Below are 24,844 nucleotides of genomic sequence, written 5' to 3'. Positions count from 1 at the left end.
TCAATTCCACAAAATGTTCTTTATGGTGGAAAAAGTTTCTTTAGATTATTAAAGTATTCTTTACACTAAGAAAACTGTTCGCTGAATGGTTCTTTTGGAAACCAAACACAGTTCTTTTATGGCATAGCTGCGTAAACCCCCTTTTGGAACTTTTATTTTTAAGAGTGTACCATATGCAGAGGCCAATGTCATTTTACACACGTGTACAGTATGTTGTGTACATGTGTGTGTGCCAAACAAGTGTGTGACAGGTGTTGGACAGGAATGGTGTTAAATTCTCAGCACTGTCCCTATTCTTGGTTATTTGAATCTCTGGCTCCAAAGTATGGTGCCGTAATCCGGTCTTTAATGACTAACACCTCTATATAGGCTACACACGCAAGAAGGCACGTGAATACATTCATACGATCATCTGGATGGACCCGGAAAAGAACTTTTTACAATTATTTGTTATTAAACAATTATGTTTTACATTTATGTTAGGAAGGGATGTATTGCTTGCTTTGAAAAATGTTCTGCCCCTAAAAATGTTTTGTCAAGTAATCTACAGTGCTCATGTGGCAACTTCTAAATTATTATTTTTATTTTTTATGAAAAATATGATTTAATATTACTTAATCTACATCAGGTTACACAAGTGTTATACTGTACATTTTATTCCCAGTGTGGCTTAGCTGCTAATGCAATAAAACTTGTTCCTTTGTTATTTAAGTTGGGTAAAATGAATAGTAGCACCTTTGAAACCATTTATGATTTAATGTGTTTTGACACATCTCACTCTTAGAAATAAAAGATGCACCGACCGTCATAAAGGCAGGGACAAACATTATCTATATAGGTGGTTGGGTACATCAGATGTCACAGCTGTGAAAAAAACAGTTATCAGCTTTTACAGTGAAGGAACAATTCTGTGGGAACAGATTCTTACCGCTATTAATAATAGCGAGGGTTGTCCTTGGGTATTCTTGAAAGAGGAGAGGGCAGAGGATATCCCAAAGAAAGCCCAACACTCTAACTCAAAACCCTCTCTCTCTCTCTCTCTCTCTCTCTCTCTCTCTCTCTCTCTCTCTCTCTCTCTCTCTCTCTCTCTCTCTCTCCCCTCCAGGTTATATTTAGCTCGGCTTTAGGGGTGTTGACCTCTTGCTCTGCTGCAGGCTGTAGCCTTACAAGGCCCAACCACAAGTATTGTTTCTTAGCAACCCTTGATGTTTTCACCTAAGTGGACGGGTCCACCAATGTGCTGTTGTAGCAGCTAATCATTATAATCATCCTATAAGCAGCATCACCACCACCATCAGCAGCAGCAGCAGCAGCAGAATGAGCGTGTGCACCTCGTGTCTGCTGATGCTCCTGTTGGTAGATGTGCTATTATATATTCATTTATTATATAGACATTTTCAATTTGTTAAGTTTAGTTTAGTGTTAGTTTTCTCACAGTTAATTTTAGTTTTTCTAGTTTTCTAGTTTCAGTTTGTTTTAGTTGTGGTGTTTTAGGAATGGCAAAGTTAATGCGTTAACTGATGTAATTTAAAAATGTTACTGCAAAATATAAAAAAACTGCTAAATTTATTAGAATAGTCTAGTTTTATTGCCAGGTAATGTATACAATGTTCTAAAATGACAATTATTTTGTGGCCATTTTAATTTTTTTAGCTGGTTTTGTAATCATGAAAATGCATTTTAGGGAAGCGTTAGTTGTTCCCAGATATCTTTTTTTCACATCAGCTAATGATAATGATAACATCTATTTTATATATTTTGTTTTGTGAATTTCTGTAGCCTGGCCAGTCAACAAAGCTGTTTTTACACAAACAAAGAATAAAACTAAAGTGGACAAAGACTGACAGATTAATCTATTAAATTTAATTAAAATGCTGATTAACGAATAAGGTAATTACACTTTATTTTACTGTGTCCTTGTTACACATTTTACATGTAGTTACTATTGTACCATAATTACTATAAATTATGCATAACATTCTTTTCATCAGTTGCCATTTGTTACTGTTAGAAGGAAACACTTAAACCTGGCAGCCGATTACTAGCATTTAATGCTATCCAATACCATTTATTTATAAAAAAAAAAAAAAAAAAATCTACTATGTATTAGTTTGGTTTATGAGCGTAAGTCAAGTCAATTCACATTTATTTATATAGCGCTTTTTACAATACAGACTGTTTCAAAGCAGCTTTACAGAGATAACAGGAAAATAATGCAAAAAAAGTTTGTTTACAGAAGAAAATAGTGTCATAGTCCAGCTTAAATAAGTTCAGTGATGTTTCATTTTTGTTTTTAAAAAAGTTATTAATTTAGTTCATTTATATATATATATATATATATATATATATATATATATATATATATATATATATATATATAGCCGCTCTGGAGTAAACCGTGATGTCATCATCCAGCTCAGTTCAGTTCTTGTATAATAGTGTCAATGCAGGCAGATCAATAATATTGTTGAATATTAAATTACATGTTAAATTTAATGTCCCCAACGCAAGCCAAGCCAATGGCAACAAAGGTGGAAAAAGGCAACAGTGGCAAGGAACCAAAACTCCATCAGACAGAATGGAGAAAAAAACCTTGAGAACCCAGGCTCAGTCAGGGGCCAGTTCTCCTCTGGCCAATGAACGAACAGTGTATGATTATGATCCAGGCAGCATTACAGGTCAGAAGTCAGATTGGTTTGGAACAATCAGAATATTATCCAGTTCCATCTGGTTTAAGATCAGAGTCATCACACCGGGATGGAGACGGGTTTGTTGAGGATCAGTGCTGATGGATACGGCCTGTATCCAGCTAATTACAGTAAACCTCGGAATAAGCAGAAAGACTAACATTAGCGTAGACCTAATTTATGCAGCCTAATAATAATTTAACTCATTTGAATAATAGGAATGTATAACTTTCTATGTGTATGCCAGGTTAAAGAGATATGTTTTTAGTCTAGCTTTGAACTGACAGAGTGTGTCTGCTTCCCGGACAATGTTAGGAAGACTGTTCCAGAGTTTATGGTGTTAAATAGGAAAAGGATCTACCGCCTGCAGTCGATTTTGATGTTTTAGGTATTATCAACTGGCCAGAGTTTTGAGATCGCAATAGACGTGAAGGACTATAATGCGTTAAGAGCTCGCTCAAGTACTGGGGAGCTAAACCATTTAGTGCTTTGTAAGTAATCAGCAATGTTTTAAAATTTATAAGATGTTTAATAGGGAGCCAATGCAGTGTTGATAGAACCAGGCTCTAAGCACTTAAATGTGGTTGTAGTATGTGTAAACACTGGATGGGATCAACAGAAGTGAACTATAAGCATTCTGCATGTGTTTGGGTGTGAGTATGGGTATCTGTTTGTCTGATAATAAATTAAAAGGGTGCAGTTGTCCTGTCCACTATAGAGTTACGATATTTGTTCCCATACAATTAGGATGAGATTTAGGGTTACTATGGAACAAACAGCTAAATGTACTGTATTTGTGTGGGGATCAAGGAGCTGTACCAGGATGTTTTTTTAAGAGCATGTCATGTGTCCATGCTATATGTGTACATGGATCCTCTTTACTGTCCCGCTCTGTTTTTGATGAGGTATTTTATTGTTTTATTGTTCCTCCATTCTTGAGGTTGTACTTTCTTTGGTGGGTCATGTTTTGATTGGAATGCTCTGCTCCCAAAAGGGCCGTCCTTGTCATGCCATGGACACTGATTTAAACTAGGGAGAGGGTTTGAAATGCTGCATTTCACACATAGTGGCCTGACACTCACATTCATGGCTTACTGGCTCCAGTCACAGCAGAAACACACATGCCTGATGCCTACATAATTACCCTAATCAGTGCTCATTATAACTCATCAGCAGCTGTTACAATGACGGTCAAATGTGTTTCTTATGACTAAAACTAATAGCTTCAGTAGCATTGAAGGAATATTTTGGGTTCAATACAAGTTAAGTTCAATTGAAAGCATTTGTGGCATAATGTTGATTGCCACACAAATGTCCACTTTCCCCTCCTTTTCTTAAAAAAACAACAACTCTGAGTCACAAGGAAAGTAAATGAGGCCAATCCATAAATGCTAAAATATTTTCCAATAGTATCACCACAAGATATTATAGTTTGATTTTAGTGTGAAAAATTGCTTACTAACCTTTTCTGTGTAAAGTTATAATTAATTTTACAACAAAGTTGTAAACGAAAAGCCTGAAACCCAAAAAACTGCATAAATTATTATTTTAAACATAATTTTACAGCTCAGTTAATTCACAAGTGTTAACAGATGAATTAATGTAAGTTCTTTTCTAAAATTATAAGCTTCACATTTCTGCTTTTAAATCCTTCACAAATTCCTATATTAAAATCCTTAATTTGCTTCCATTGTAAGTGCAGTGGAGTTTAAATAATTGAAACATTTGATTGTAATAATCAACATTATGCCACAAATGTTGTAAATTGAACTTAACTTGTTTTAAATATTTCTTTAACTGCTACACTTTTAAAAATAAAAGTTCTTTATTGGAATCTATGGTTCCATGAAGACCCTTTAAAATCACTAAAAACTTTCCATTACCCAAAAGTTTCTATATAGTGGAAAAGTCTCTTAAGATTATTAAAAATCATCATCACACTAAAAAAAAACAAATGGTTCTCTCAAGAACTGTTCACTGAAAGGTTCTTTGAATCCTAAATGGTTCTTTGGGATCACTTTTTTTTTTTAAAGAGTGTATTTATGCATCATGAAACATAATACTTTTTTTTTCTTTAAAAAAGAGAAACAACTTCACACATAAGTGTTTTCTCAGAATATTTGTCCATTTATAAGTCATACGTATAAACGGTCATGTACATGATTGCAGTCACGTGGCCATGGTGAACAGTGTCACCTGTGGTGCTTGTCTTGTTATAATCTTGAGCGTCAAAATAACGTCAAAATAACTTCACACATCTGACACTGAATCATTGAAATAGGATATGAGCAGTAAAGTAAGGGTCACCTCATGTACTTTTGTGCATCTTTGCAATGTGTGCTACAATTTGACATTCAATATCATTTTAGTAACTCCAGATGGTGTTGCACTCTTGATGAATTGCATAATTCCATTAAACATCTTATGTATGTGTATGTGTGAGGGATTGTTCCATGAAGAAGTCAGTTAATTAGTATTGGAAGGGTGTTTGGATGACGCAGGGATCAGTCTCTAAAGTCTAGGAAGATAATGTCATAGTCTCTTTTTGACTGTGCTCATGCCTGGGTTCAAAGCCTTCCAGGAAATACGACAGAGGGATTTGTGTTTGTGTTTTACAGTCAGGACATACTGACCCCTGCTGCTTATGTCAGTAACTACAGCATAAATGTGTAGAAAGATTTTAGCCCAAAGTCATTAGTGAATCTGCACCTTCAACTCTCGGTGCCTTTTGTGTTATTATGTCAGTCTTTATGGCCTGTAGTCATTTTTGATAGATATTTATTTGATATATGCAATGTGACAAGTCCATAATACATGGATACTGCCTGACTCTAGTCTGAGAATGCCATCTACTGGTTTATTTATTTCAAGAAATATAAGGTCACTGTTTAGATTTAGTTTTAGAGCACTTAAAAAAAAAACTACAACACTTTTTGAAATAAATATCAAACATTTTATTTACATAGTTTTAACACAACATTTATCAACATGTAACCGTAAGAAAACATGAATGGAAAATAATTTAAAAACATCTCTTAGAAATTTCAAGCTTATTTTTTAAGTCAAAACATATTGACTAAATGTCAAGTTGCAGAGCACTTTTTTTAGTACCAAAATGTTTTCAAGAGCAGATGGAGTGAAGTAATACTGTACAGTGATATGATGGTTTACAAATAATTTTTGGACTGAAGAAAGGTGTGAGCATTAGGGGGGTAAAAAAAGGAATTATAAAGTAATAAGACCTGAAAACAAAATGGAAGAACCAAAGAGAAAGGATTTATATCAGTCCCTGCAGCATTCAGTTCATGAGGTGTTTTAATCCACCTCTTCAATAGTTGGTCCCTGGGAAGCGGCCCCTGATCCGCCACGTGCCTGAGCTCCACAGCCTCCAGCTGGCATCCCTCCCTGATAAAGCTTAGTGATGATTGGGTTGCAGACTTTCTCCAGCTCCTTCAGCTGATGTTCATACTCCTCCTTATCAGCCAGCTGGTTGTTCTCTAGCCAGCTGATGGTGGCGTTGCATTTCTCAATAACTTTCTTCTTGTCATCCTCGCTGATCTTGCCTTTCAGGTTCTCATCTTCCACACTGCTCTTCATGTTGAAGGCGTAAGACTCCAGGGAGTTTTTGGCAGCAATCTTCTCTCTTTGCTGATCATCTTCAGCTTTGTACTTGTCTGCGTCCTGCACCATTCTCTCAATCTCCTCTTTGCTCAGTCTGCCCTTGTCATTGGTGATGGTGATCTTGTTCTCTTTTCCAGTGCTTTTGTCCACCGCTGACACATTTAGGATTCCGTTGGCGTCAATGTCAAAGGTCACTTCAATCTGCGGGACTCCACGAGGTGCAGGTGGAATTCCTGTGAGCTCAAATTTACCCAGCAGATTGTTGTCTTTTGTCATGGCCCTCTCTCCCTCATACACCTGGATCAGGACACCGGGCTGGTTGTCTGAGTAGGTGGTGAAGGTCTGGGTCTGTTTGGTGGGGATGGTGGTGTTACGTTTGATGAGGGCCGTCATGACTCCACCTGCAGTCTCGATGCCCAAAGATAGCGGCGCAACATCCAGCAGAAGCAGGTCCTGGACATTTCCAGATGTGTCACCCATGAGGATGGCGGCTTGCACCGCTGCACCATAAGCCACTGCCTCATCTGGGTTGATGCTCTTGTTCAAGTCCCTGCCGTTGAAGAAATCCTGCAGAAGCTTCTGGATCTTTGGGATTCTTGTGGAACCACCAACCAACACAATATCATGGATCTGAGACTTGTCCATCTTGGCGTCTCTCAGGGCTTTCTCCACAGGCTCAAGTGTTCCCCTGAAGAGGTCTGAGCACATCTCTTCAAAGCGTGCTCTGGTGATGGACGTGTAGAAGTCGATGCCCTCGTACAGGGAGTCGATCTCGATGCTGGCCTGAGAGCTGGAGGAGAGGGTTCTCTTGGCTCGCTCGCACGCTGTTCGCAGCCTCCTCAGTGCCCTCTTGTTCTGACTGATGTCCTTCTTGTGCTTCCTCTTGAATTCTTCTACAAAGTGATTCACCATGCGGTTGTCAAAGTCCTCGCCACCCAGATGAGTGTCTCCGGCTGTGGCCTTCACCTCAAAGATGCCATCTTCAATGGTCAGGACGGACACGTCAAAGGTGCCTCCACCCAGGTCAAAGATCAGGACGTTGCGTTCTGCTCCTTTGCCTTTGTCAAGGCCGTAGGCGATGGCTGCAGCCGTGGGCTCGTTGATGATTCTGAGGACATTGAGCCCAGCGATCACTCCAGCGTCTTTAGTGGCTTGCCTCTGCGAGTCATTGAAATAGGCAGGAACTGTGATAACTGCATTTGTCACCTTCAGCCCCAGATAAGCTTCAGCAATCTCCTTCATCTTCACCAGGACCATAGAGGAAATTTCTTCAGGATAAAATGTCTTGTTTTCTCCTTTGTAATCGACTTGAACCTTTGGCTTTCCGCTATCACTGACGACTTGGAAGGACCAGTGCTTCATGTCAGACTGCACTACTGGGTCATCAAACTTCCTGCCAATCAGCCTCTTGGCATCAAACACGGTGTTGTTGGGGTTCATGGCCACCTGGTTTTTAGCTGCATCTCCAATGAGCCTCTCTGTGTCAGTGAAGGCAACATAGCTGGGTGTTGTTCTGTTCCCCTGGTCGTTGGCGATGATCTCCACTTTTCCATGCTGAAACACCCCCACACAGGAGTAGGTGGTGCCCAGGTCAATTCCAATGGCTACTCCTTTTGCTGATGACATGTTTGGTTGCTTTTAATGTCTACCTGTCTTCAACAAGCAAAAGAAATAGGAAAATTACCATGTAAAACTGCTAAATTTTAACCATGAAATTAATTTTATGCAGTTAAACAATAATTGTCTCTTTATAATTTTTATTTTTGTGTTCATTGTTCACTCTAATGATTTGAAAAATGAGAACACCATATTATTATTATTATTATTAATGTATAATAAGACTAAATATAATACATAGTCAAATATAATTATTTGTTAAAAACGTAAATAAATTCGTAAGTAGCCTAGGCTATTAATTCATTAGGTGGCTCTTCAGTCTTCATCACATATTTTTGTTGACATTAATCATGAAACAGATGAGTAGCCTATAGAATAAAACATTATTTACTGCAAGCATCTCATGTCTGATATAAAGCTAGTTGTAAATGTACAAGTTTATGTCGTAAGCATAAACTCAATAGAAAAATAACAGTGGTAGTTTAAATTAATTTTCCACTTACCCTTTATGATTTAGATATTTTGTGGCAGGTGTGTTGTGGCTCGTTGTCTAGAAGATGGCACACTTCGCTGTCTCGCTCTTTCCAATGTGTTCCGAACTATCCCGAAGTTAATAAAGAAGCACTGCCACAGTCCTATTTTATATTCTCTTACATAGCCCTGTTGAAGTTTCTCGAAAGCACCAGCGAGTTCGACCAATCAAAAACCAGCACAGGCGGAATGGCTCCACCCACTGCGCTGCGTCATCGTATAGTCCTGCTCTAGCTATTTCTGGAGATTTCTGTGATATTGTTGGGACGATATTAAGTCATAACATTGTATTGATCTCGTAAACGCTAAACAGCTTACTGGCTCCAGTCACAGCAGAAACACACATGCCTGATGCCAACATTCATGAGCAGCTGTTACAATGACGGTCGAACTTGTTTCTTATGACTAAAACTAATAGCTTCAGTAGCATTGAAGGAATATTTTGGGTTCAATTAAGTTCAATTGAAAGCATTTGTGGCATAATGTTGATTGCCACAAAAATGTCCACTTTCCCCTCCTTTTCTTAAAACAACAACAACTCTGGGTTACAGTGGAAAGTAAATGAGGCCAATCCATAAATGTTAAAATATTTTCCAATAGTATCACCACAAGATATTATAGTATGATTTTAGTGTGAAAAATTTCTTACTAACCTTTTCTGTGTAAAGTTATAATTAATTTTACAACAAAGTTGTAAACGAAAAGCCTGAAACCCTAAAAACTGTATACATTACTATTTTAAACATAATTTTACAGCTCAGTTAATTCACAAGTGTTAACAGATGAATTAATGTAAGTTCTTTTCTAAAATTATAAGCTTCACATTTCTGCTTTTAAATCCTTCACAAATTCCTATATTAAAATCCTTAATTTGCTTCCATTGTAAGTGCAGTGGAGTTTAAATAATTGAAACATTTGATTGTAATAATCAACATTATGCCACAAATGTTGTAAATTGAACTTAACTTGTTTTAAATATTTCTTTAACTGCTACACTTTTAAAAATAAAAGTTCTTTATTGGAATCTATGGTTCCATGAAGACCCTTTAAAATCACTAAAAACTTTCCATTACCCAAAAGGCTCTATATAGTGGAAAAATCTCTTAAGATTATTAAAAATCATCATCACACTAAAAAAAACAAATGGTTCTCTCAAGAACTGTTCACTGAAAGGTTCTTTGAATCCTAAATGGTTCTTTGGGATCACTTTTTTTTTAAAAAAAAGAGTGTATTTATGCATCATGAAACATTTTTTTTTTTCTTTAAAAAAGAGAAACAACTTCACACATAAGTGTTTTCTCCGAATATTTGTCCATTTATAAGTCATAAACGGTCATGTACATGATTGCAGTCATGTGGCCATGGTGAACAGTGTCACCTGTGGTGCTTGTCTTGTTTTAATCTTGAGGATGTATTGAACGTCAAAATAACTTCACACATCTGACACTGAATCATTGAAATAGGATATGAGCAGTAAAGTAAGGGTCACCTCATGTACTTTTGTGCATCTTTGCAATGTGTGCTACAATTTGACATTCAATATCATTTTAGTAACTCCAGATGGTGTTGCACTCTTGATGAATTGCATAATTCCATTAAACATCTTATGTATGTGTATGTGTGAGGGATTGTTCCATGAAGAAGTCAGTTAATTTGTATTGGAAGGGTGTTTGGATGACACAGGGATCAGTCTCTAAAGTCTAGGAAGATAATGTCATAGTCTCTTTTTGACTGTGCTCATGCCTGGGTTCAAAGCCTTCCAGGAAATACGACAGAGGGATTTGTGTTTGTGTTTTACAGTCAGGACATACTGACCCCTGCTGCTTATGTCAGTAACTACAGCATAAATGTGTAGAAAGATTTTAGCCCAAAGTCATTAGTGAATCTGCACCTTCAACTCTGGTTATAATCTCGGTGCCTTTTGTGTTATTATGTCAGTCTTTATGGCCTGTAGTCATTTTTGATAGATATTTATTTGATATATGCAATGTGACAAGTCCATAATACATGGATACTGCCTGACTCTAGTCTGAGAATGCCATCTACTGGTTTATTTATTTCAAGAAATATAAGGTCACTGTTTAGATTTAGTTTTAGAGTACTTAAAAAAAAACTACAACACTTTTTGAAATAAATATCAAACATTTTATTTACATAGTTTTAACACAACATTTATCAACATGTAACCGTAAGAAAACATGAATGGAAAATAATTTAAAAACATCTCTTAGAAATTTCAAGCTTATTTTTTAAGTCAAAACATATTGACTAAATGTCAAGTTGCAGAGCACTTTTTTTAGTACCAAAATGTTTTCAAGAGCAGATGGAGTGAAGTAATACTGTACAGTGATATGATGGTTTACAAATAATTTTTGGACTGAAGAAAGGTGTGAGCATTAGGGGGGTAAAAAAAGGAATTATAAAGTAATAAGACCTGAAAACAAAATGGAAGAACCAAAGAGAAAGGATTTATTTCAGTCCCTGCAGCATTCAGTTCATGAGGTGTTTTAATCCACCTCTTCAATAGTTGGTCCCTGGGAAGCGGCCCCTGATCCGCCACGTGCCTGAGCTCCACAGCCTCCAGCTGGCATCCCTCCCTGATAAAGCTTAGTGATGATTGGGTTGCAGACTTTCTCCAGCTCCTTCAGCTGATGTTCATACTCCTCCTTATCAGCCAGCTGGTTGTTCTCTAGCCAGCTGATGGTGGCGTTGCATTTCTCAATAACTTTCTTCTTGTCATCCTCGCTGATCTTGCCTTTCAGGTTCTCATCTTCCACACTGCTCTTCATGTTGAAGGCGTAAGACTCCAGGGAGTTTTTGGCAGCAATCTTCTCTCTTTGCTGATCATCTTCAGCTTTGTACTTGTCTGCATCCTGCACCATTCTCTCAATCTCCTCTTTGCTCAGTCTGCCCTTGTCATTGGTGATGGTGATCTTGTTCTCTTTTCCAGTGCTTTTGTCCACCGCTGACACATTTAGGATTCCGTTGGCGTCAATGTCAAAGGTCACTTCAATCTGCGGGACTCCACGAGGTGCAGGTGGAATTCCTGTGAGCTCAAATTTACCCAGCAGGTTGTTGTCTTTTGTCATGGCCCTCTCTCCCTCATACACCTGGATCAGGACACCGGGCTGGTTGTCTGAGTAGGTGGTGAAGGTCTGGGTCTGTTTGGTGGGGATGGTGGTGTTACGTTTGATGAGGGCCGTCATGACTCCACCTGCAGTCTCGATGCCCAAAGATAGCGGTGCAACATCCAGCAGAAGCAGGTCCTGGACATTTCCAGATGTGTCACCCATGAGGATGGCGGCTTGCACCGCTGCACCATAAGCCACTGCCTCATCTGGGTTGATGCTCTTGTTCAAGTCCCTGCCGTTGAAGAAATCCTGCAGAAGCTTCTGGATCTTTGGGATTCTTGTGGAACCACCAACCAGCACAATATCATGGATCTGAGACTTGTCCATCTTGGCGTCTCTCAGGGCTTTCTCCACAGGCTCAAGTGTTCCCCTGAAGAGGTCTGAGCACATCTCTTCAAAGCGTGCTCTGGTGATGGACGTGTAGAAGTCGACGCCCTCGTACAGGGAGTCGATCTCGATGCTGGCCTGAGAGCTGGAGGAGAGGGTTCTCTTGGCTCGCTCGCACGCTGTTCGCAGCCTCCTCAGTGCCCTCTTGTTCTGACTGATGTCCTTCTTGTGCTTCCTCTTGAATTCTTCTACAAAGTGATTCACCATGCGGTTGTCAAAGTCCTCGCCACCCAGATGAGTGTCTCCGGCTGTGGCCTTCACCTCAAAGATGCCATCTTCAATGGTCAGGATGGACACGTCAAAGGTGCCTCCACCCAGGTCAAAGATCAGGACGTTCCGTTCTGCTCCTTTGCCTTTGTCAAGGCCGTAGGCGATGGCTGCAGCCGTGGGCTCGTTGATGATTCTGAGGACATTGAGCCCAGCGATCACTCCAGCGTCTTTAGTGGCTTGCCTCTGCGAGTCATTGAAATAGGCAGGAACTGTGATAACTGCATTTGTCACCTTCAGCCCCAGATAAGCTTCAGCAATCTCCTTCATCTTCACCAGGACCATAGAGGAAATTTCTTCAGGATAAAATGTCTTGTTTTCTCCTTTGTAATCGACTTGAACCTTTGGCTTTCCGCTATCACTGACGACTTGGAAGGACCAGTGCTTCATGTCAGACTGCACTACTGGGTCATCAAACTTCCTGCCAATCAGCCTCTTGGCATCAAACACGGTGTTGTTGGGGTTCATGGCCACCTGGTTTTTAGCTGCATCTCCAATGAGCCTCTCTGTGTCAGTGAAGGCAACATAGCTGGGTGTTGTTCTGTTCCCCTGGTCGTTGGCGATGATCTCCACTTTTCCATGCTGAAACACCCCCACACAGGAGTAGGTGGTGCCCAGGTCAATTCCAATGGCTACTCCTTTTGCTGATGACATGTTTGGTTGCTTTTAATGTCTACCTGTCTTCAACAAGCAAAAGAAATAGGAAAATTACCATGTAAAACTGCTAAATTTTAACCATGAAATTAATTTTATGCAGTTAAACAATAATTGTCTCTTTATAATTTTTATTTTTGTGTTCATTGTTCACTCTAATGATTTGAAAAACGAGAACACCATATTATTATTATTATTATTAATGTATAATAAGACTAAATATAATACATAGTCAAATATAATTATTTGTTAAAAACGTAAATAAATTCGTAAGTAGGCTATTAATTCATTAGGTGGCTCTTCATCACATATTTTTGTTGACATTAATCATGAAACAGATGAGTATAGAATAAAACATTATTTACTGCAAGCATTTCATGTCTGATATAAAGCTAGTTGTAAATGTACAAGTTTATGTCGTAAGCATATAAACTCAATAGAAAAATAACAGTGGTAGTTTAAATTAATTTTCCACTTACCCTTTATGATTTAGATATTTTGTGGCAGGTGTGTTGTGGCTCGTTGTCTAGAAGATGGCACACTTCGCTGTCTCGCTCTTTCCAATGTGTTCCGAACTATCCCGAAGTTAATAACGAAGCACTGCCACAGTCCTATTTTATATTCTCTTACATAGCCCTGTTGAAGTTTCTCGAAAGCACCAGCGAGTTCGACCAATCAAAAACCAGCACAGGCGGAATGGCTCCACCCACTGCGCTGCGTCATCGTATAGTCCTGCTCTAGCTATTTCTGGAGATTTCTGTGATATTGTTGGGACGATATTAAGTCATAACATTGTATTGATCTCGTAAACGCTAAACAGCTTACTGGCTCCAGTCACAGCAGAAACACACATGCCTGATGCCAACATTCATGAGCAGCTGTTACAATGACGGTCGAACTTGTTTCTTATGACTAAAACTAATAGCTTCAGTAGCATTGAAGGAATATTTTGGGTTCAGTTAAGTTCAATTGAAAGCATTTGTGGCATAATGTTGATTGCCACACAAATGTCCACTTTCCCCTCCTTTTCTTAAAACAACAACAACTCTTGGTTACAGTGGAAAGTAAATGAGGCCAATCCATAAATGTTAAAATATTTTCCAATAGTATCACCACAAGATATTATAGTATGATTTTAGTGTGAACAATTTCTTACTAACCTTTTCTGTGTAAAGTTATAATTAATTTTACAACAAAGTTGTAAACGAAAAGCCTGAAACCCTAAAAACTGCATACATTACTATTTTAAACATAATTTTACAGCTCAGTTAATTCACAAGTGTTAACAGATGAATTAATGTAAGTTCTTTTCTAAAATTATAAGCTTCACATTTCTGCTTTTAAATCCTTCACAAATTCCTATATTAAAATCCTTAATTTGCTTCCATTGTAAGTGCAGTGGAGTTTAAATAATTGAAACATTTGATTGTAATAATCAACATTATGCCACAAATGTTGTAAATTGAACTTAACTTGTTTTAAATATTTCTTTAACTGCTACACTTTTAAAAATAAAAGTTCTTTATTGGAATCTATGGTTCCATGAAGACCCTTTAAAATCACTAAAAACTTTCCATTACCCAAAAGGCTCTATATAGTGGAAAAATCTCTTAAGATTATTAAAAATCATCATCACACTAAAAAAAACAAATGGTTCTCTCAAGAACTGTTCACTGAAAGGTTCTTTGAATCCTAAATGGTTCTTTGGGATCACTTTTTTTTTTAAAGAGTGTATTTATGCATCATGAAACATAATACTTTTTTTTTCTTTAAAAAAGAGAAACAACTTCACACATAAGTGTTTTCTCAGAATATTTGTCCATTTATAAGTCATACGTATAAACGGTCATGTACATGATTGCAGTCACGTGGCCATGGTGAACAGTGTCACCTGTGGTGCTTGTCTTGTTATAATCTTGAGCGTCAAAATAACGTCAAAATAACTTCACACATCTGACACTGAATCATTGAAATAGGATATGAGCAGTAAAGTAAGGGTCACCTCATGTACTTTTGTGCATCTTTGCAATGTGTGCTACAATTTGACATTCAATATCATTTTAGTAACTCCAGATGGTGTTGCACTCTTGATGAATTGCATAATTCCATTAAACATCTTATGTATGTGTATGTGTGAGGGATTGTTCCATGAAGAAGTCAGTTAATTAGTATTGGAAGGGTGTTTGGATGACGCAGGGATCAGTCTCTAAAGTCGAGGAAGATAATGTCATAGTCTCTTTTTGACTGTACTCATGCCTGGGTTCAAAGCCTTCCAGGAAATACGACAGAGGGATTTGTGTTTGTGTTTTACAGTCAGGACATACTGACCCCTGCTGCTTATGTCAGTAACTACAGCATAAATGTGTAGAAAGATTTTAGCCCAAAGTCATTAGTGAATCTGCACCTTCAACTCTGGTTATAATCTCGGTGCCTTTTGTGTTATTATGCCAGTCTTTATGGCCTGTAGTCATTTTTGATAGATATTTATTTGATATATGCAATGTGACAAGTCCATAATACATGGATACTGCCTGACTCTAGTCTGAGAATGCCATCTACTGGTTTATTTATTTCAAGAAATATAAGGTCAGTGTTTAGATTTAGTTTTAGAGTACTTAAAAAAAAACTACACCACTTTTTGAAATAAATATCAAACATTTTATTTACATAGTTTTAACACAACATTTATCAACATGTAACCGTAAGAAAACATGAATGGAAAATAATGTAAAAACATCTCTTAGAAATTTCAAGCTTATTTTTTAAGTCAAAACATATTGACTAAATGTCAAGTTGCAGAGCACTTTTTTTAGTACCAAAATGTTTTCAAGAGCAGATGGAGTGAAGTAATACTGTACAGTGATATGATGGTTTACAAATAATTTTTGGACTGAAGAAAGGTGTGAGCATTAGGGGGGTAAAAAAAGGAATTATAAAGTAATAAGACCTGAAAACAAAATGGAAGAACCAAAGAGAAAGGATTTATATCAGTCCCTGCAGCATTCAGTTCATGAGGTGTTTTAATCCACCTCTTCAATAGTTGGTCCCTGGGAAGCGGCCCCTGATCCGCCACGTGCCTGAGCTCCACAGCCTCCAGCTGGCATCCCTCCCTGATAAAGCTTAGTGATGATTGGGTTGCAGACTTTCTCCAGCTCCTTCAGCTGATGTTCATACTCCTCCTTATCAGCCAGCTGGTTGTTCTCTAGCCAGCTGATGGTGGCGTTGCATTTCTCAATAACTTTCTTCTTGTCATCCTCGCTGATCTTGCCTTTCAGGTTCTCATCTTCCACACTGCTCTTCATGTTGAAGGCGTAAGACTCCAGGGAGTTTTTGGCAGCAATCTTCTCTCTTTGCTGATCATCTTCAGCTTTGTACTTGTCTGCATCCTGCACCATTCTCTCAATCTCCTCTTTGCTCAGTCTGCCCTTGTCATTGGTGATGGTGATCTTGTTCTCTTTTCCAGTGCTTTTGTCCACCGCTGACACATTTAGGATTCCGTTGGCGTCAATGTCAAAGGTCACTTCAATCTGCGGGACTCCACGAGGTGCAGGTGGAATTCCTGTGAGCTCAAATTTACCCAGCAGGTTGTTGTCTTTTGTCATGGCCCTCTCTCCCTCATACACCTGGATCAGGACACCGGGCTGGTTGTCTGAGTAGGTGGTGAAGGTCTGGGTCTGTTTGGTGGGGATGGTGGTGTTACGTTTGATGAGGGCCGTCATGACTCCACCTGCAGTCTCAATGCCCAAAGATAGCGGCGCAACATCCAGCAGAAGCAGGTCCTGGACATTTCCAGATGTGTCACCCATGAGGATGGCGGCTTGCACCGCTGCACCATAAGCCACTGCCTCATCTGGGTTGATGCTCTTGTTCAAGTCCCTGCCGTTGAAGAAATCCTGCAGAAGCTTCTGGATCTTTGGGATTCTTGTGGAACCACCAACCAGCACAATATCATGGATCTGAGACTTGTCCATCTTGGCGTCTCTCAGGGCTTTCTCCACAGGCTCAAGTGTTCCCCTGAAGAGGTCTGAGCACATCTCTTCAAAGCGTGCTCTGGTGATGGACGTGTAGAAGTCGACGCCCTCGTACAGGGAGTCGATCTCGATGCTGGCCTGAGAGCTGGAGGAGAGGGTTCTCTTGGCTCGCTCGCACGCTGTTCGCAGCCTCCTCAGTGCCCTCTTGTTCTGACTGATGTCCTTCTTGTGCTTCCTCTTGAATTCTTCTACAAAGTGATTCACCATGCGGTTGTCAAAGTCCTCGCCACCCAGATGAGTGTCTCCGGCTGTGGCCTTCACCTCAAAGATGCCATCTTCAATGGTCAGGATGGACACGTCAAAGGTGCCTCCACCCAGGTCAAAGATCAGGACGTTGCGTTCTGCTCCTTTGCCTTTGTCAAGGCCGTAGGCGATGGCTGCTGCCGTAGGCTCGTTGATGATTCTGAGGACATTGAGCCCAGCGATCACTCCAGCGTCTTTAGTGGCTTGCCTCTGCGAGTCATTGAAATAGGCAGGAACTGTGATAACTGCATTTGTCACCTTCAGCCCCAGATAAGCTTCAGCAATCTCCTTCATCTTCACCAGGACCATAGAGGAAATTTCTTCAGGATAAAATGTCTTGTTTTCTCCTTTGTAATCGACTTGAACCTTTGGCTTTCCGCTGTCACTGACGACTTGGAAGGACCAGTGCTTCATGTCAGACTGCACTACTGGGTCATCAAACTTCCTGCCAATCAGCCTCTTGGCATCAAACACGGTGTTGTTGGGGTTCATGGCCACCTGGTTTTTAGCTGCATCTCCAATGAGCCTCTCTGTGTCAGTGAAGGCAACATAGCTGGGTGTTGTTCTGTTCCCCTGGTCGTTGGCGATGATCTCCACTTTTCCATGCTGAAACACCCCCACACAGGAGTAGGTGGTGCCCAGGTCAATTCCAATGGCTACTCCTTTTGCTGATGACATGTTTGGTTGCTTTTAATGTCTACCTGTCTTCAACAAGCAAAAGAAATAGGAAAATTACCATGTAAAACTGCTAAATTTTAACCATGAAATTAATTTTATGCAGTTAAACAATAATTGTCTCTTTATAATTTTTATTTTTGTGTTCATTGTTCACTCTAATGATTTGAAAAACGAGAACACCATATTATTATTATTATTATTAATGTATAATAAGACTAAATATAATACATAGTCAAATATAATTATTTGTTAAAAACGTAAATAAATTCGTAAGTAGCCTAGGCTATTAATTCATTAGGTGGCTCTTCATCACATATTTTTGTTGACATTAATCATGAAACAGATGAGTAGCCTATAGAATAAAACATTATTTACTGCAAGCATCTCATGTCTGATATAAAGCTAGTTGTAAATGTACAAGTTTATGTCGTAAGCATAAACTCAATAGAAAAATAACAGTGGTAGTTTAAATTAATTTTCCACTTACCCTTTATGATTTAGATATTTTGTGGCAGGTGTGTTGTGGCTCGTTGTCTAGAAGATGGCACACTTCGCTGTCTCGCTCTTTCCAATGTGTTCCGAACTATCCCGAAGTTAATAACGAAGCACTGCCACAGTCCTATTTTATATTCTCTTACATAGCCCTGTTGAAGTTTCTCGAAAGCACCAGCGAGTTCGACCAATCAAAAACCAGTACAGGCGGAATGGCTCCACCCACTGCGCTGCGTCATCGTATAGTCCTGCTCTAGCTATTTCTGGAGATTTCTGTGATATTGTTGGGACGATATTAAGTCATAACATTGTATTGATCTCGTAAACGCTAAACAGCTTACTGGCTCCAGTCACAGCAGAAACACACATGCCTGATGCCAACATTCATGAGCAGCTGTTACAATGACGGTCGAACTTGTTTCTTATGACTAAAACTAATAGCTTCAGTAGCATTGAAGGAATATTTTGGGTTCAATTAAGTTCAATTGAAAGCATTTGTGGCATAATGTTGATTGCCACAAAAATGTCCACTTTCCCCTCCTTTTCTTAAAACAACAACAACTCTGGGTTACAGTGGAAAGTAAATGAGGCCAATCCATAAATGTTAAAATATTTTCCAATAGTATCACCACAAGATATTATAGTATGATTTTAGTGTGAAAAATTTCTTACTAACCTTTTCTGTGTAAAGTTATAATTAATTTTACAACAAAGTTGTAAACGAAAAGCCTGAAACCCTAAAAACTGTATACATTACTATTTTAAACATAATTTTACAGCTCAGTTAATTCACAAGTGTTAACAGATGAATTAATGTAAGTTCTTTTCTAAAATTATAAGCTTCACATTTCTGCTTTTAAATCCTTCACAAATTCCTATATTAAAATCCTTAATTTGCTTCCATTGTAAGTGCAGTGGAGTTTAAATAATTGAAACATTTGATTGTAATAATCAACATTATGCCACAAATGTTGTAAATTGAACTTAACTTGTTTTAAATATTTCTTTAACTGCTACACTTTTAAAAATAAAAGTTCTTTATTGGAATCTATGGTTCCATGAAGACCCTTTAAAATCACTAAAAACTTTCAATTACCCAAAAGTTTCTATATAGTGGAAAAGTCTCTTAAGATTATTAAAAATCATCATCACACTAAAAAAAACCAAATGGTTCTCTCAAGAACTGTTCACTGAAAGGTTCTTTGAATCCTAAATGGTTCTTTGGGATCACTTTTTTTTAAAAGAGTGTATTTATGCATCATGAAACATTTTTTTTTTTCTTTAAAAAAGAGAAACAACTTCACACATAAGTGTTTTCTCCGAATATTTGTCCATTTATAAGTCATAAACGGTCATGTACATGATTGCAGTCACGTGGCCATGGTGAACAGTGTCACCTGTGGTGCTTGTCTTGTTTTAATCTTGAGGATGTATTGAACGTCAAAATAACTTCACACATCTGACACTGAATCATTGAAATAGGATATGAGCAGTAAAGTAAGGGTCACCTCATGTACTTTTGTGCATCTTTGCAATGTGTGCTACAATTTGACATTCAATATCATTTTAGTAACTCCAGATGGTGTTGCACTCTTGATGAATTGCATAATTCCATTAAACATCTTATGTATGTGTATGTGTGAGGGATTGTTCCATGAAGAAGTCAGTTAATTTGTATTGGAAGGGTGTTTGGATGACGCAGGGATCAGTCTCTAAAGTCTAGGAAGATAATGTCATAGTCTCTTTTTGACTGTGCTCATGCCTGGGTTCAAAGCCTTCCAGGAAATACGACAGAGGGATTTGTGTTTGTGTTTTACAGTCAGGACATACTGACCCCTGCTGCTTATGTCAGTAACTACAGCATAAATGTGTAGAAAGATTTTAGCCCAAAGTCATTAGTGAATCTGCACCTTCAACTCTCGGTGCCTTTTGTGTTATTATGCCAGTCTTTATGGCCTGTAGTCATTTTTGATAGATATTTATTTGATATATGCAATGTGACAAGTCCATAATACATGGATACTGCCTGACTCTAGTCTGAGAATGCCATCTACTGGTTTATTTATTTCAAGAAATATAAGGTCACTGTTTAGATTTAGTTTTAGAGTACTTAAAAAAAAACTACACCACTTTTTGAAATAAATATCAAACATTTTATTTACATAGTTTTAACACAACATTTATCAACATGTAACCGTAAGAAAACATGAATGGAAAATAATGTAAAAACATCTCTTAGAAATTTCAAGCTTATTTTTTAAGTCAAAACATATTGACTAAATGTCAAGTTGCAGAGCACTTTTTTTAGTACCAAAATGTTTTCAAGAGCAGATGGAGTGAAGTAATACTGTACAGTGATATGATGGTTTACAAATAATTTTTGGACTGAAGAAAGGTGTGAGCATTAGGGGGGTAAAAAAAGGAATTATAAAGTAATAAGACCTGAAAACAAAATGGAAGAACCAAAGAGGAAGGATTTATATCAGTCCCTGCAGCATTCAGTTCATGAGGTGTTTTAATCCACCTCTTCAATAGTTGGTCCCTGGGAAGCGGCCCCTGATCCGCCACGTGCCTGAGCTCCACAGCCTCCAGCTGGCATCCCTCCCTGATAAAGCTTAGTGATGAATGGGTTGCAGACTTTCTCCAGCTCCTTCAGCTGATGTTCATACTCCTCCTTATCAGCCAGCTGGTTGTTCTCTAGCCAGCTGATGGTGGCGTTGCATTTCTCAATAACTTTCTTCTTGTCATCCTCGCTGATCTTGCCTTTCAGGTTCTCATCTTCCACACTGCTCTTCATGTTGAAGGCGTAAGACTCCAGGGAGTTTTTGGCAGCAATCTTCTCTCTTTGCTGATCATCTTCAGCTTTGTACTTGTCTGCATCCTGCACCATTCTCTCAATCTCCTCTTTGCTCAGTCTGCCCTTGTCATTGGTGATGGTGATCTTGTTCTCTTTTCCAGTGCTTTTGTCCACCGCTGACACATTTAGGATTCCGTTGGCGTCAATGTCAAAGGTCACTTCAATCTGCGGGACTCCACGAGGTGCAGGTGGAATTCCTGTGAGCTCAAATTTACCCAGCAGGTTGTTGTCTTTTGTCATGGCCCTCTCTCCCTCATACACCTGGATCAGGACACCGGGCTGGTTGTCTGAGTAGGTGGTGAAGGTCTGGGTCTGTTTGGTGGGGATGGTGGTGTTGCGTTTGATGAGGGCCGTCATGACTCCACCTGCAGTCTCGATGCCCAAAGATAGCGGTGCAACATCCAGCAGAAGCAGGTCCTGGACATTTCCAGATGTGTCACCCATGAGGATGGCGGCTTGCACCGCTGCACCATAAGCCACTGCCTCATCTGGGTTGATGCTCTTGTTCAAGTCCCTGCCGTTGAAGAAATCCTGCAGAAGCTTCTGGATCTTTGGGATTCTTGTGGAACCACCAACCAGCACAATATCATGGATCTGAGACTTGTCCATCTTGGCGTCTCTCAGGGCTTTCTCCACAGGCTCAAGTGTTCCCCTGAAGAGGTCTGAGCACATCTCTTCAAAGCGTGCTCTGGTGATGGACGTGTAGAAGTCGACGCCCTCGTACAGGGAGTCGATCTCGATGCTGGCCTGAGAGCTGGAGGAGAGGGTTCTCTTGGCTCGCTCGCACGCTGTTCGCAGCCTCCTCAGTGCCCTCTTGTTCTGACTGATGTCCTTCTTGTGCTTCCTCTTGAATTCTTCTACAAAGTGATTCACCATGCGGTTGTCAAAGTCCTCGCCACCCAGATGAGTGTCTCCGGCTGTGGCCTTCACCTCAAAGATGCCATCTTCAATGGTCAGGATGGACACGTCAAAGGTGCCTCCACCCAGGTCAAAGATCAGGACGTTGCGTTCTGCTCCTTTGCCTTTGTCAAGGCCGTAGGCGATGGCTGCAGCCGTGGGCTCGTTGATGATTCTGAGGACATTGAGCCCAGCGATCACTCCAGCGTCTTTAGTGGCTTGCCTCTGCGAGTCATTGAAATAGGCAGGAACTGTGATAACTGCATTTGTCACCTTCAGCCCCAGATAAGCTTCAGCAATCTCCTTCATCTTCACCAGGACCATAGAGGAAATTTCTTCAGGATAAAATGTCTTGTTTTCTCCTTTGTAATCGACTTGAACCTTTGGCTTTCCGCTATCACTGACGACTTGGAAGGACCAGTGCTTCATGTCAGACTGCACTACTGGGTCATCAAACTTCCTGCCAATCAGCCTCTTGGCATCAAACACGGTGTTGTTGGGGTTCATGGCCACCTGGTTTTTAGCTGCATCTCCAATGAGCCTCTCTGTGTCAGTGAAGGCAACATAGCTGGGTGTTGTTCTGTTCCCCTGGTCGTTGGCGATGATCTCCACTTTTCCATGCTGAAACACCCCCACACAGGAGTAGGTGGTGCCCAGGTCAATTCCAATGGCTACTCCTTTTGCTGATGACATGTTTGGTTGCTTTTAATGTCTACCTGTCTTCAACAAGCAAAAGAAATAGGAAAATTACCATGTAAAACTGCTAAATTTTAACCATGAAATTAATTTTGTGCAGTTAATATATTATTGCAGTTAAACAATAATTGTCTCTTTATAATTTTTATTTTTGTGTTCATTGTTCACTCTAATGATTTGAAAAATGAGAAGACCATATTATTATTATTATTATAAATGTATAACAGGACTAATATAATACATAATATAATAATATAATATAATACATAGTCAAATATAATTAGGCTATTTGTTAAAAACGTAAATAAATTCGTAAGTAGGCTATTAATTCATTAGGTGGCTCTTCAGCACATATTTTTGTTGACATTAATCATGAAACAGATGAGTATAGAATAAAACATTATTTACTGCAAGCATCTCATGTCTGATATAAAGCTAGTTGTAAATGTACAAGTTTATGTCGTAAGTATATAAACTCAATAGAAAAATAATAGTGGTAGTTTAAATTAATTTTGCACTTACCCTTTATGATTTAGATATTTTGTGGCAGGTGTGTTGTGGCTCGTTGTCTAGAAGATGGCACACTTCGCTGTCTCGCTCTTTCCAATGTGTTCCGAACTATCCCGAAGTTAATAAAGAAGCACTGCCACAGTCCTATTTTATATTCTCTTACATAGCCCTGTTGAAGTTTCTCGAAAGCACCAGCGAGTTCGACCAATCAAAAACCAGCACAGGCGGAATGGCTCCACCCACTGCGCTGCGTCATCGTATAGTCCTGCTCTAGCTATTTCTGGAGATTTCTGTGACCTTATGATGTCATAACATTGTATTGATTTCGTAAACGTTGAAATGTTTTAACCGTTTATACTTAAGTCCTTACGGAAATGCAGTAATGTACAAATAACACGCTTTGATAATAGGCTACTCATGTTGAAGCTTATTTTGTTTCAATTATTAATTTCAATTATTAAACAAAAATGTTTTATGGCATATGCCATTTCAATTTTTTAAGTTTTGTAATATAAAGATTGGTATTAGAAATAACCAATAATGTTATCTGTGTGAATTAAAATCGATATTTAATTAAACTGTCCGAGACAAAAAGTCTCACATGACAATGTGTCTTGGCAAACTATTTATTACATTCCAGAAGTATTTTTGTGGGAATTCTGTCCTTTTCAGTACCTGTATTTCTTTGTATGTTCCTTTTTTCTTTTTGTTATTTACCCTAAGGTTTACATTTCTGTATGACTGCGGGGATGATTCTGGAACATTGGTGACTTTGTGGCACGTTTTGTCATTCTGCTCTATTGTCAACAGAGGTCACTGTTTAAGTGCATTCAGGGCGTTATTTGTTTTTCTCCCATTTCACCCATTATTCTTTCTCAAATGTTGAGCAATTGTGGCACACAAGACACCTCACCTCGTATGTGTCTTAACTGTGAATTTATTGAAAACGCATAGTTCATCTAAAGCTACTAAATTAACTTATGTAGGCTATGGACTGTGAAATGCATCAGTGGCCAAAATAAAACCTAGCTGGGTGGATGTTACTGTTAATGGCAATTTAATTAATCAGCAAACTAAAGCTGCTCATGTTCAAATGGTCTATTAAACAGAGGTAGCTGTATTTGGAATTTCAGACTAGTTAATTAGGCTACACAGTACTTCAATTAGCCTTTTCAGTGCGTACAATTTAGAAAATATGTCAAGATCTTTATACAAATGTTAGTTTATTCCATCATTAACATAGCCTATAACGGTCTGATATTGTATTATAACAATCGTGTTGCCCTGGGGGGAATTAAGCAAGCTAGCTTTACTCCAAACTGGAATAAATAGTGAACTCAAAATGTTTAATTCAAATAACTTGATATTTAAGTCTGTGAAACTGATGTAGCCTACATAAACCCAACAAAAAGTTAGTTTTGGAGTGAATATATTGTTTATTCTATGTTTTTAATGATCATGATCATCAGGCGCCGCAATCATTACGGGATTTACGAACTTAAACCATATAGTTAAAAGCACTCAGCTCTTATATAAAATACTTGT

The 24,844-nt window shown here is 38.8% G+C and overlaps 4 protein-coding genes across 8 annotated transcripts; all 4 read right to left on the bottom strand.

The window, feature by feature from the left end:
* Positions 1 to 5,622: 5,622 nt before the first annotated feature.
* Positions 5,623 to 8,606, bottom strand: LOC311066083 (heat shock 70 kDa protein-like). Of its 2 annotated transcripts, none has more exons than XM_084087064.1 (2): positions 8,429 to 8,606; positions 5,623 to 7,961 (listed from the first exon to the last, which is right to left on the bottom strand). In XM_084087064.1, exon 2 carries the CDS (start codon positions 7,932 to 7,934, stop codon positions 6,003 to 6,005), a length of 1,932 nt encoding a protein of 643 aa, XP_083943190.1. In that variant the 5' UTR covers positions 7,935 to 7,961; positions 8,429 to 8,606; the 3' UTR covers positions 5,623 to 6,002. The 2 variants fall into 2 exon arrangements, with proteins under 2 accessions (XP_083943190.1, XP_083943191.1); XM_084087065.1 differs by having other exon boundaries at positions 5,629 to 7,957; positions 8,429 to 8,558.
* A 1,977-nt stretch (positions 8,607 to 10,583) lies between these two features.
* LOC311090715 (heat shock 70 kDa protein-like) lies at positions 10,584 to 13,552 on the bottom strand. Of its 2 annotated transcripts, none has more exons than XM_084126182.1 (2): positions 13,375 to 13,552; positions 10,584 to 12,918 (listed from the first exon to the last, which is right to left on the bottom strand). In XM_084126182.1, the coding sequence occupies exon 2, from the start codon at positions 12,893 to 12,895 to the stop codon at positions 10,964 to 10,966; it is 1,932 nt and encodes a 643-aa protein (XP_083982308.1). In that variant the 5' UTR covers positions 12,896 to 12,918; positions 13,375 to 13,552; the 3' UTR covers positions 10,584 to 10,963. The 2 variants fall into 2 exon arrangements, with proteins under 2 accessions (XP_083982308.1, XP_083982307.1); XM_084126181.1 differs by having other exon boundaries at positions 10,584 to 12,922; positions 13,375 to 13,510.
* Positions 13,553 to 15,530: 1,978 nt separating this feature from the next.
* Positions 15,531 to 18,491, bottom strand: LOC311080615 (heat shock 70 kDa protein-like). Of its 2 annotated transcripts, none has more exons than XM_084110663.1 (2): positions 18,335 to 18,491; positions 15,531 to 17,870 (listed from the first exon to the last, which is right to left on the bottom strand). In XM_084110663.1, exon 2 carries the CDS (start codon positions 17,845 to 17,847, stop codon positions 15,916 to 15,918), a length of 1,932 nt encoding a protein of 643 aa, XP_083966789.1. In that variant the 5' UTR covers positions 17,848 to 17,870; positions 18,335 to 18,491; the 3' UTR covers positions 15,531 to 15,915. The 2 variants fall into 2 exon arrangements, with proteins under 2 accessions (XP_083966789.1, XP_083966788.1); XM_084110662.1 differs by having other exon boundaries at positions 15,531 to 17,874; positions 18,335 to 18,489.
* Positions 18,492 to 20,469: 1,978 nt separating this feature from the next.
* Positions 20,470 to 23,484, bottom strand: LOC311088867 (heat shock 70 kDa protein-like). Of its 2 annotated transcripts, none has more exons than XM_084123242.1 (2): positions 23,312 to 23,484; positions 20,470 to 22,809 (listed from the first exon to the last, which is right to left on the bottom strand). In XM_084123242.1, the coding sequence occupies exon 2, from the start codon at positions 22,784 to 22,786 to the stop codon at positions 20,855 to 20,857; it is 1,932 nt and encodes a 643-aa protein (XP_083979368.1). In that variant the 5' UTR covers positions 22,787 to 22,809; positions 23,312 to 23,484; the 3' UTR covers positions 20,470 to 20,854. The 2 variants fall into 2 exon arrangements, with proteins under 2 accessions (XP_083979368.1, XP_083979367.1); XM_084123241.1 differs by having other exon boundaries at positions 20,470 to 22,813; positions 23,312 to 23,483.
* Between the last annotated feature and the right edge of the window lie 1,360 nt (positions 23,485 to 24,844).

This window comes from Abramis brama (genome assembly GCF_963993115.1).
Source record: "Abramis brama genome assembly, chromosome: 1".
Lineage (NCBI taxonomy): Eukaryota > Metazoa > Chordata > Actinopteri > Cypriniformes > Leuciscidae > Abramis > Abramis brama.
The sequence above is the reverse complement of the archived record's forward strand: the minus strand, read 5'-3'. Positions and strand labels throughout refer to the sequence as shown.